General features: G+C 39.3%; 1 protein-coding gene across 2 annotated transcripts in view; it reads right to left on the bottom strand.

Moving 5' to 3' along the window:
• Window positions 1-4,129: 4,129 nt before the first annotated feature.
• Window positions 4,130-12,202, bottom strand: part of Pggt1b (protein geranylgeranyltransferase type I subunit beta) — a 43,391-nt gene continuing 35,318 nt past the window's right edge. For both annotated transcript variants that reach the window (XM_032885346.1, XM_032885347.1), the window contains 2 exons: window positions 10,692-10,800; window positions 4,130-6,171 (listed from right to left, as the gene is read on the bottom strand). In XM_032885346.1, coding sequence (XP_032741237.1) covers window positions 5,990-6,171; window positions 10,692-10,800 — 291 coding nt within the window. In that variant the 3' untranslated portion in view covers window positions 4,130-5,989. The remainder of the gene's footprint in view (window positions 6,172-10,691; window positions 10,801-12,202) is intronic.

Genomic DNA, 12,202 nt, shown 5'->3' with positions numbered 1-12,202 from the left:
GTTAAGTGTAAGGGTACAGGTAAGGGTTAGGGTTAAGGGTAAGGGTAAGGGTACGTGTAAGGGTTAGGGTTAGGGTTAGGATTAATGGTAAGGTTTAGGGTTAGGGATAAGGGTAAGGGTTATGAATTAGGGTTAGTGTTAGTTTTAGGGTTAGGGTTAAGGGTTAAGCTCAGGTTCAGGGTTAGTATTAAGGGTAAGTTTAAGGGTAAGGGTAAGGTGAAGGGTTAGGGTTAAGGTTATGGTTATGGTTAGGGTTAGGGTTAGGGTATGGTTAGCGTTAGGGTTAAGAGTAAGGGTTAGGGTTAAGGTTGGAATTAGTGGTTAGGGTTAGCTGTTAGCGTTAGGGGTTGGGCTAGCGTTAGGGTTAGGCGTTAGGGGTTAGGGTTACTGCTTAGTGGTTAGGGGTTAGGGTAAGGGTAAATTAGGGTTAAATGTTAGGGTTAGGGTTAGGGTTAGGGTTAGGGTAAGGGTTAGGGTTAGGGTTAGGGTTAGGGTTAGGGTTGGGTTAGGGTTAGGGTTAGGGTTAGGGTTAGGGTAGGGTTCCGGTTAGGGTTCAGGTTCAGGTTCAGGTTCTAGTTAGGGTTAGGGTTAGGGCTGGGTTAGGGTTTGGGATCAGGATCGTGTTCGGGTAGGGTTAGAGTTGGGTTAGGGTTATGGTTAGGGCTAGGGTTAGGGTTAGGGTTAGGGTTAGGGTTAGGGTTAGGGTTAGGGTAAGGGTAAGAGTTAGGTGTTATGGGTTAGGGTTAGGGGTTAGAGTTAGGGTTAGGGTTAGGGTTAGGGTTAGGGTTAGGGTTAGGGTTAGGGTAAGTGTTACGGTTAGGTTTAGGATTAGGGTTAGGTTTAGGGTTAGTTAGGGTTAGGGTTAGGGTTAGGGTTAGGGTTAGGGTTAGGGTTAGGGTTAGGGTTAGGGTTAGGGTTAGGGTTAGGGTTAGGGTTAGGGTTAGGGTTAGGGTTAGGGTTAGGGTCTAGGGTTAGGGTTCGGGTTAGGGTTAGGGTTAAAAGAGAAAAATAAGAATCTTGCCTCTGGGGAAGAGTTGCCATGTCAGTGAATTATATATCAGTTTCTAATAGGAGTGCTTAATTCTATCAAATCATGTCTTTTAATACCATATTAAGATTGTCTAAAATTGAACTATTCTGGCACTCCTAATGTTATCTCAAATGAGCCATGATTTATTTTTTTCTTTCAAGTGCTATTGGGTTATGTGCCTAACAAATTCCTGAATACCTTGTATTGATACTTATGTTTGTATTTGCAGATGTGTGGAGGCCTGTGGTCAACCTTAGTTGTTTGTCAGTTTCTCACATTGGGATAGAATTTAGTATTTGTGTGTGAGGGCACACATGCCATGAGCATGCATATAGAGGTCACAGGACAACTCCCTCCAGTTGCTTTTCTCCCTCCAGTTTACATGAGTTCTAGGAACTCTAATTCAGGTGGCCAGGCCTGCACACCAAGAGCCTCAACTAACTGGAACAGCTCATCTGCCCCACTTTATTGTCTAGACAGGGGTTGACAAGGGGATTTGAAACTCATCAGTTAGACTAGGCTAGCTAACCAACACGTTCCAACATCTGCCTCTTTCTGCCTTCTCTGCACTGGGAACAACTGCCCAACATCAAGACCAGTTTTTACTTGAGTGCTGTGGTCAAACTCAGGTCTTCACAATGGAGTGGCAAACAAAACTGAAAGAGCTATGGTCCCCGTCTCTGGAGACAGCAAGTCAGATTCACCTAAAATTTCCTTTTCACACAATCTTTACTGTGCTTTTCGATTGTTGTTATTGTACCTACTTTATAACATAAATATGGGAAAATTTTCTTTTATGTAGTAATTTAAGATTCAAGACCCTTTTTGTAGCCTCTGGAATGACGAAAGCAACACTGAGATCCTTCAATCTTTCAGGTCTGCACAATGGTCTTTCATATGCATTCTCATGGTAGCTGTATTCTCTGTACTACATCTTATCAATTAGCATTGTTCTCTAAAAACTCCATCTCTGAATTTGTGTGTGATTCCTCAGACAACTGGAAACAGTTGTTTAACAACCCATTCTTCTTCTCACTTAAAGTTCCCCACATGTCTCTCCTGTCTTAAAGAGGTTAGCTAATGGGTTATTTCCCTGAGCATGCCAAGAAGCTTTTGAATTTCTTGGCTTTAGACTAATTGCCTCTTGCTTTCATCTTTCCTGCCTCTTGTCTCTGCTGCTTTGTTTTGCTCCTTGCCCCACTTCTGAGACCATGGGCATCACTGCAAACACCACACTCTACGTGACTACCTGCCTTTTCAAGGGTGAGGTCCCAAGGGCCCTACATGTGCCTTCTGTGCTCCCGTCTGTGAGGCGCTGCTCTGCTTGTTTTACCTTTAGAAACCAACTGTATTCTTACATCTCACTTTAACTGAAGTCACTGTTTTTAAGGAAGGGTTGTTCTAGAAAATGGCTCCGTCTTTCTAGCTCCCTTCCATTTCCTGTGATGTATGAACATGTATGTCTCTATGTATACATCATCTGTTACAGGTTTTCCTCCCAACATTTATTTTAGCAGTCTCTTTTTTATGTCTCATGCCTATTCTGTCCAATTTGGATTCAATTCTATCAGTTTCTTCCCAGTGCTGTGATTTACCTCATTGATTTCAAAAGGCCTTCCTATTGCAACACTCACCAGCCCACTGACAGGATTCTGTAGAGCTCTTCTGAGTTTCAGCCATTATTTTCCGACTGATCACTGTTGTTTGAAGTGAGAACATTGTGATGTCACAGTTCTCCCATTTGCAAGGTGTCAGACTACAGCTCTTTCTCCAATAGCCTCTGCACATCTGTTCTTTCACTTGTATTCTGAGGCTCATAGGGATCCACCTGTCATGTAGTTCTATAGTGACCATGGCTACACTTGCTACTCCTTCTGTTACTTATGGGGACAGTTAAAAAGAACTAGACCATTGGCAGTGTCTGCCTTCAGTTTAAACCCTACTTCACCTTACCAGTGGCAGAACTGGGTCCGAGACCATGCTGCTTAATGGGCAGATAAACTGCAAACCATCTAGCTTCAGACGACCTCCTTCTCAGTTCATCGCTTCTTAAATTATGACCATTGTCAGCAAAATTTTGAACTTAATTACTTATAACTACATATTTTAAAGCCTAATAAAAACAAATATTATAGGTCAAACTTAAAAATGTAGGTGATAAATAAATGTTTCTTGCTATTATTCTTCAGAAAATACAGAAAGAGGAGAGAGGCTGGTGAGGAGTGAATGGTGCTGGACATCTGAACTATGTGTTTTTCCTCTTACTATGCCACTACTTCTAGAAAACAGATTATATATGTTGCTTATAATTTATTAATAAATACTTTCCTTATAGTATTTAGGAAAAGCTAGAAACAATTTTTTTCATACTTCATAACAAGTCAGTATTTTTTGGTTGGTTTCTAAGAAACATGAACATTCACTGATCCATAAAGTATCACACAGAACCTTATCTCTTAGATATATTAGAATCATTGTCATTAAAATGCCTTTGCAGTAATTTATTCAAGAAGTGTGAAAATATAAATTACTTTTATGTTATAAATCTATTTTGTAATCACTTTTTGTTATTTTTTGAGATAAAATTTCTCTGTGTAGCCCTGGCTGTCCTGGAACTCACTCTAGACCAGACTGGCCTTGAACTCATAGATATACCTGCCTCTGTCTCCTGGGTGCTGGGATTAAAGATGTGAGCCACCACCTCCTGGCAAAAACCATGTTTCTTACTTTTTAACAACTAATGGCAACTCAGGAAAAGTACTGGCCTTGAAATACCCCTTTAACATTTTCAACATGCTACTTCCGCTCTTAACATCTAGGAGATAACTCAGGTTAAAACAGGAATGTTATTTGTTATTTAAATAGAAGCAACTGGAAAAACTTGTGAGAGGATAACATTTCTTGGTAAAGCTTTCTCTCCACTACCAGAAGACTTATTTCTAAATAGGATTTGGTTCATTTGTTAGCTTGAGGGCCAAGGATCAAAGCCAGGGATCCCAGGGCCTTGTGCACATCAGGCAGTGAGCTAGACTCCCAGCAGTACAAATTCAAGTCTAAAGCCAAGTCTGCTGATAAGAGATGTAGTAATCCTATGCCGGGTTTCCTTTAGAAGAACTGTTATGTAGGAAATATCTCTTTAATTTAGAAAATAAATGAAAATGCTATTGTCTATCGAGGGACACTAGTAATTTAGCTTTTACAATGATGCCTGTTGATTAATAATACAACTCTTATTACTACCAAAATTAACACACCCGTTTCCTCTACTGAAGAAATGTCCTTCTTGTCACCAAGTCATAGATGTAATTTAATGTAGCATGTTGATTGCTAACAAAGGATTCTTACACCATCTCCATTTGGTTGTTAGTTCATAGAATTAAGATAATAAAACAAGATGACAAGTAAGTAAAACCCTAGTTTATCCCTCTAAATGAATGTATTTCCCTCCCGCTTAGCCAAAAATATAAAAATATAAATGACTATTTATACTTCAGTGGTTCTGTTTAAGATTTACCAAACTTAAAAACATTAGAAAAGTATTTACAGGTTGAGTATCATTATCCAAAATGCTTGGAGTCAAAAGTAATGTTTCCAGTTTTAGATTCTGCTTTCAGATTTTGCATATACACTTTACCTTGTGACCGGGGTTCGACCTGGTCTAAATACAGAATGCATTATTTCATACACTTTCTTCAGTAGTTTCAAGTGGTTTTATACACTATTTACAGTGTCTCTGAAATTTACCTGTGACCTTCAACATAAAGAGTGAGATTTTCCAATTGCGTCATGCTGTCGGTTAAAAAGTTTAGATTCCAGGGCATTTCAGATACTCAATTTTATTATTATTTTTGTTGTTGTTTTGTTTTGTTTTTTGAGACTGGGTTTTATCATATAGCTCTGGCTGGCTCACTCTGTAGACCAGACTGGCTTTGATCTCAAAGAGATCTGGTTGCCTCTGCCTTCTGAGTACGGGACTAAAGGCATGTGCCACTATGCCTGACCCAGAGAGTGGATTTTGGATTAAGGATGCTCAACCTGGTAGGTAGAAGATAAAGCCATTAACTATAGTAACCACAAAACACCGAGAAAAAAAAAAATCTAAGCAACTAAAAAGAACTTGGTGACAGTCATACAAGTATAATTTACAGTTTCTCAGAAGAATAAAACACTGAATGTCTTTTCTCTAGTTAGCAAAGATTGTTTCTTCCTTTGCCCCAGACAAATGGCAGTCAATGATTTGGGATTAAAACAAAACACATCAGGTATTCCCCTAAGGAATCTATAATAAAGACACATAACTTTTTCATTCATAATTAAACAGTTCAATTACTTCTCCCTCAATTAGGTAATACTCTCCCTTTACAAAACTATAGTACTAGTTAGGCCTACATTTTTCTTATATGAACTTTTAATTTTTATCTGTATAGGTTACACAAGTCTAGTTGGCACACCTTAAGAATAACCCAAAATACGTTATTCTTTAAGAGAATTATGAGACTATCAATTTTTAAAGAATAATCCCAGATACTTAATTCAATAAACAAATTTCTTTCCATCAGCAGTAGAGATTTTTTAAGTGATCATTAAATGCTCACCTGAAGATTATCAATGCCATATGGAGTGTAAACTTGTTTTGAAGGATTATGTCCATTTTGTAAGCCAGAACTTGTACTGATGGTTTTAAGAAGATAACCTACAAACATATCTGCCCCATGAAAGGTCTCAGAAACACAGTGTCACAGTTAAGAACCATACCAGAGTTCTGCTGATGTCCACACGTCAACTAGGATTTTCTTGAAATCCAGGACAGTGGTCACTGGCTCAAGAGCATATCCTGAAGAACTAGCAGTACACGGTTCTGACTTTTACGACTAACCCTTAAAGAAGAGCACACTTGGTTACACATGGCTTTTAACCTTGAGCTACACGTATGCTACACACCCTTTACCCCAGGGTTAGTCAACTGGAAATATGGACATTGTCTGAGCACTGTTTAGAGTCCTTGGTCTTCCAGCTTTGATGGAGATCTCGAAGGCGCTCAGAAGTTCGTGTGCTTACATTCAGAGCAGGATGAACTTTACAAATTCCACTCTCCTCCATTAGTGACAGGCCACAGATCCCGAAGTACGCATGCAAAGCATCTGGAAAGGCATTTGAAGCCACAGTCAGCATTCTTATTTCTACACACTGCAAAGTATCTACAGCAAATCACTACATTTAAAATTAGAGAAATGCTAGTTTGTGAAAGAACTAGTCTCAATTTCAAACATTATTTTTAAAAGTCAACCAAAATCATGTATTTTACTATAAAAATTACTATTAGAAGACTACATCACATGACTTTCTTGCCTGTGTTCTCTAAGGACTGGGACAGCAATACCTTCTGCTGACTATAAAATACAGGAAAAAAAGAATTTATATAATATTTTTTTCTTTCATTTTCAATTTTGTTTTTGTGGTGCTAAGTATATCCAGGGCCTTCTAGATGCTCAGCATGTACTTTACCAGAGTCATGAAAACAAAAATAGCTTCTGAAACCAAGCAGAAGCACTTGCCTGCCAACCTGAGCTTTGTCTCCACCAATCCTAGACACACACCAACCCTGTGTGCAGTGCGAGAAGCAGAGAGACCACTTAAGAGTGCTGTGCAGCTTGACCTGACAGACAGCACAGACTCACTTTCTCTGTGGCTTGGAACATCCCCTGTGTTTCTTAGAGGGAGCTGCAACCCTCTACTGAGTAGTCATGAAAACGCATGGCTTCTGCCTGCCTGAGAACCTTATATAGTCTTCTTAAGTGCTCAGAACTCTGCAATTACAGGACACTATTTAAAAAAAAAGGCTTCACAGCAGCCAAGAATGTGACTCTATTTTTGAAATGGCCAGCATTTAAGATCCAAAGAGCTATTAAAGTTCAGAATACCTTTGCAAATCTAACTTTGCCACATGCTAAATGGCTCACTTTCTTCTAATTTTCGGAGTAGAAGAATAATAATTTCCCCCTGTTTCTTATAGTTACTCTAAAACTCCAAGGTGAACAAAGCAGTATTATTAACCTTGTTTGGAAATAAAAAAAAAAAGAAAGGAGAAACAAGGGACTGGAGAGACAGCTCCACAGTTAAGAGCACTGGTTGCTCCCTGAACTGTACCATCCACAGCTCATAATAGTCTGTTCCTCCAGTTCCAGGGGAGCTGACACCTTTTTGTGGCATCTGTAGGCACAGCATGCATGTGGTACATAGACAAACATACAGGCAAAATATCCATACACATAAAATAAAAGAAAGAGGTGAATAGCAAGGTGTGCCACATACACTGAGAATAGTATCAACTATGTCTTGTGGAAAATCTAATCTCTCCACATGAAACTTTTTCCTCAAAAGAAGTTTTGTAAAAGCCAGAAATCTGTTCTTAATTTTAAACCTTCAATCATAAAAACAGAGCAAACCAAAGCAAAACTACCCAAGAAATCTAAAACCCAAAGCCCTCTTCTGTAGACAGTCATATATTCTCTACAAGAGTAACAGAAGCCTCGAGTCAAATCTGCTATTGATCTTAGGTAAGGCACTCAACTGGAAGACAGTAGCTCAGAGGTTTTCCTATAGACTCGCTGAGCAGGCCTTGCCCTCAGACCTTCTGTTCCATGGTGTACAGGCTCTAAGACACAGTCTCTAAGTCATCCTCATATCCACCCACATATGGATACAAACAACTGACCCCTCTGGAAAAAAAGGTTCAAGAATTTCCCTCTGAACACAGAACTGAAAGTCAGGCCTGGTGGTGGTCCACACCTTGAAGCCAGCACTTACACACAAGAGTAGGAGTAGTAAGAAATCAAAACCATCCCTGCCTATGCAGTGGGTCCACGAGGAACACTGGTCATGTCATAAGATCCTGTCTCAAAAACCTAAAGCCCACAAAATGAAACCTCATGGTCCCTGAACTAACTGGCATTTCAAATACATAATATGGATTCAAAAGATTGAGTTTGAGTTTATTTCTATTATTTGTTAAAACACTGCCAGACTGACAGAAAAGTGGGGGGGGGGAACACCAAAATAATTACCAAATTACCAGATTTCTTAGACATCAAACTTATTTACAGCTATGTGGTTATGTGTTATACATACCAAAAAAAAAAAAAAAAAAAAAAAAGAAACCTCAAAACTATTACTTTATTTGAGAAACTTATTTGTGAAAACATATCTTGGCGTATACCTTTGAAGTATCCCACATTTTCTCTAAGACACATTTTTCGTAAAAACAAGTGTAATTATTCCTTTTAAGAAAAATACAAATTTCATGAGTCTCTTCTGTGTTTTGATTCACGTACACACTCCAAGTACACAAGCTCTATAGCGCTGAGCAGAAAAGCAGTCCTCAGTGTCATAATAACTAAGGCCATGATCTCTTGCAATGCTACAGTAGCCATGCCTTACTGAGAATCCTCCAATAACATGTTATCAAATACACCAATCAGAGCCCTCCAGTATTTTAGCAATGATTTTTATAGACAAGCTGCAAACAGGCTCATTTTGCTGGAGTAAAATAAAAATGGGGTGAGTAAAGGCTGGAGAAGGATGCTAGAAAGGAGTGCTAATTTGGGGGTGCCAGTCATATGGTCTGTAGCTATGGTTCCTGTGTTTTAGGAAATGAGCATGAGAATCCAGAAATTAAAGTACCTATCTAAAGAAATTAACTGAACCCAGAGTAGTAGCCATTAATTCCAGCACTTAGGAAGCAGAGGCAGGTGGATCTCTGTGTGTTTGAGGACAACCCAATCTACATAGTGAATTCCAGGCCATCTGGGGGCAACAAAGTAAGACCCTATCTTTAAAAAAAAAAGGAGGGGGGACTGAAACTGCCAAAATTTATGGGCAGCAAGGGATACTGAGAATTAGAGAAATTTGTATTAACTAAGTTAGTATATGTTCACTGTTCATAATGAGTTGCATAAGACATTTTCATTGAAAGGTATCACGTACCTTCTTTTCTTTCCAACCTGACAATCTCTGTTGCTTTAGTGCCGTGCATATGAATGATTTTCTATGTCAAAGTCAAAGATCCCAAACAAGAGAAAATGGGACAGAGACCTGTCTGAGCCTGGTACATTTTACTTAATGTAAGGGTCTCCAGTTGCAACCATTTCCACCAACCACATAATTTCATTTTTTTTTTTTTTAAAGATTTATTTATTTATTTTATGTACAGCATTCTGTGCCTGCATATGCAGGCCAGAAGAGGGTACCAGATCTCATTACAGATGGTTGTGAGCCACCATGTGGTTGCTTGGAATTGAATTCATGACCTCTGGAAGAGCAGTCAGTGCTCTTAACTGTTGAGCCACCTCTCCAGCCCCATAATTTCATTTCTTATGGCTGAATAAACTCTATTTACCCACTCATCAGTTGTTGAACACCTTAGCTACTGAGGATGCATGGTGGCACAAGGCCCTCAGTAGTGTGCTGCTCTCCCACAAGGCACTCCTGTGGGAGAACTGGTACAGACTCTCCTGCTTTCACTGCTTATGAGGTGGGATTGCAAGCACGCATCACCACATCTGGTTATACTATGCTACAGATCAAATCCAGGGCTCCAACATGCTAGCGAGCATTCCACCAATTAGGCATACTTGGGATTGAGCAAGCCCTGAAGCAATGTTTTTAATATCTTGTTGGATTTGGTTTTGGGAATCTATCTTTTAAACTTAGAAGTCTCTCTTGTCCCCTTAGAGCTCAGTGTCCTGGTTAGCCTTATCAATGTGAAGTAATGGAGAATCACCTGAAAAGGGAACCTCGATTACAGAATTGTCTGTTCAAACTGTCTTGTGCACATGTTTGTATGGCACTGTCTTGATTTCTGCTGAATGTAGGAGGGTTCAGCCCTCTCTGGTTAGAAACATCACTAAGCAGGTGACCCTAAGCTATATAAAAAGTCAGCTTGAGCATAAGGCAACGCAAGCCAGAGAACAAGCCAGTAAGCAAGTGTCCCTTAACTGACAAGTCTCAAAGATGTAGAAGCCTAGTTATATAAGCCAAATAAACCCTTTCCTCCTCAAGTTGCCTTTGTCAAAGTAACATTACAACAACAAAAAAGCAAACTAGAACACTGTTAGCTCAAGTTAAAGCTAATAACCCTGATGTCACAGCTAACAATCCTGATGTTTCAGGTGAGCCAAGTAACACCTTGGACAGGACCCACTCAGAACATCTGCCTTAACTTTCACACATGAAATAAACATCGCTAAGTATTGGGGATGTGGGGAGCTGCATACTATACTAATAGTACTTAAAATTTTACCCTTTCTTTATACTATCCATGCTTTACACCCGCCTCAAACATAGTGCTTATGATGTTTACTTTGCATATAGTTATGGGTAGTACATGCGAGCACATAGAGAGATCAAAGGACAGCATGTGGAATTGGTTCTCCTCTTCCGCCATGTGCCCTGAGAAGTAAGGCAGGTCAGTCTGGCAGCAGACTATATATCCACTGCGCCATTTCATCGGCCTCCAGACATCATCATTTACAGAACATATTATTTACTATTACTAGTTGCAGTAATTTCTTCCATATACAATTTCTGAAGAAGACATATACTTACAAGGTCTATTCAAGAAGTAAAAGGCATACTCTTTTAGATTCATGTCAAATGTAATTACCTGGATGACTGTCTGGCCATTTAGCAAATCCCCCAACAAGGCGATCTTGAGTTGATAAGATGTAATTCCTATTCTTCTCAAAGTTAGTGTACTGGAAAATTTTCAAAAGCTAAAAACAAAATGACAAAAATTAACAGGCACAAAACTTCTTACTAATGATCACTCAGATAGACTTCTTCTAGCTTAGACTCTCAGAGCAAATCTCTGGAGACTTGAGCACTTAAATTAGCCAACTATAGTATCTTTTTCATTTGCTTACCAAGCTCATTAGCAGGAAGGTTTGATATTGTCAAGATATGACTTCTACCCAGGTACACCTATGGATTCAGTAAATACCCACTAAAATTACACACACAACACATGCAGAGGAACATTATCTAGGCACAAAAAGGAAAACTTTATATATATTAAAAAAATAAAAGATGGCTCCTAACATTATACTAAAGTAAATGAGGAAGACACAGAGGAACAAGTATTACATGATTGTGATATATGAATATGATAGTTTACAATGTTAACTTGATAGGATCTAGAGTCAACTTTCAACAAACCTCTAACATAACTCTGAAGGACTATCAAGATGAGGTTATCCGAGATGGAAGACCACCCTAAATGTGGGCAGCACTATTTCCCTAGGATAAGATGGTGAACTGCATAGACAGGAGAAGCTAAGTGAGCCCTAGCAACCCCTGCTCTCTGCTTCCCAACTACGGACAAATGTGATGGGCCACTCCCTGCTCCTGCTGCCAGACCTTCCCTGCACAATGGGATGGAACTCCCTAAACTCTTAAGTCTAAACACATCTTTCCTCCCTCAAGTTGCTTCTGTCTGGTATTTTAACATGATGAGATACCCAGAAAGGACACATGGAGACACAGAGTAGAACATGGACTATGGGAAGCTGGGGGGAGGATAGTGAGACACTACTGCTGACAGGATCAGAGGTCATGTGTTCAATGGCAATGGTGGTATATATTATTTTGGATATCATTATTACTACTGAATGGTTAAAGTGCTAGACATACTATGCTATAGTTCACCACAGTGAAACAAAGTTTACAGACCATTATATCAGAACAACAAGCTTGACAACTCAGAGCCTGTTGAGTAAATGGAGAGATGTTCTGTCTGGTATGGGGAGCTTCTGGGTGTGATGCAACAGAAATCATCACTTAGTAATACTTAGCGTGGAAAGTCATTACAGCTCACTTTTTAGATGTGGCATTGATACTAGTGGTGTCATTTCTTAAGTTATTTTCATTTAGAAACACACTGAAGAATTTCCAGAAAACAAAGATTATCTTAACATCAGCATGGTGACTAGGAAGAGTGAATATGAAACGGATAAAGTGCAGTTGCTCTGGGACGGCCAGCTCTGATGCATGAGGGACACATGGGCACTCAGCACACTCTCCTCTCTATTTTACGTATGTCTGAAGACATTTTTAAATGTCATTAGAACCAAACAGATAGGCTATTGCCTTCATTTTAAACCAGTCTGTTTTCAGATT

This window comes from Rattus rattus, chromosome 15, assembly GCF_011064425.1.
Source record: "Rattus rattus isolate New Zealand chromosome 15, Rrattus_CSIRO_v1, whole genome shotgun sequence".
Classification (NCBI taxonomy): Eukaryota; Metazoa; Chordata; class Mammalia; order Rodentia; family Muridae; genus Rattus; species Rattus rattus.
The sequence above is the reverse complement of the archived record's forward strand: the minus strand, read 5'-3'. Positions and strand labels throughout refer to the sequence as shown.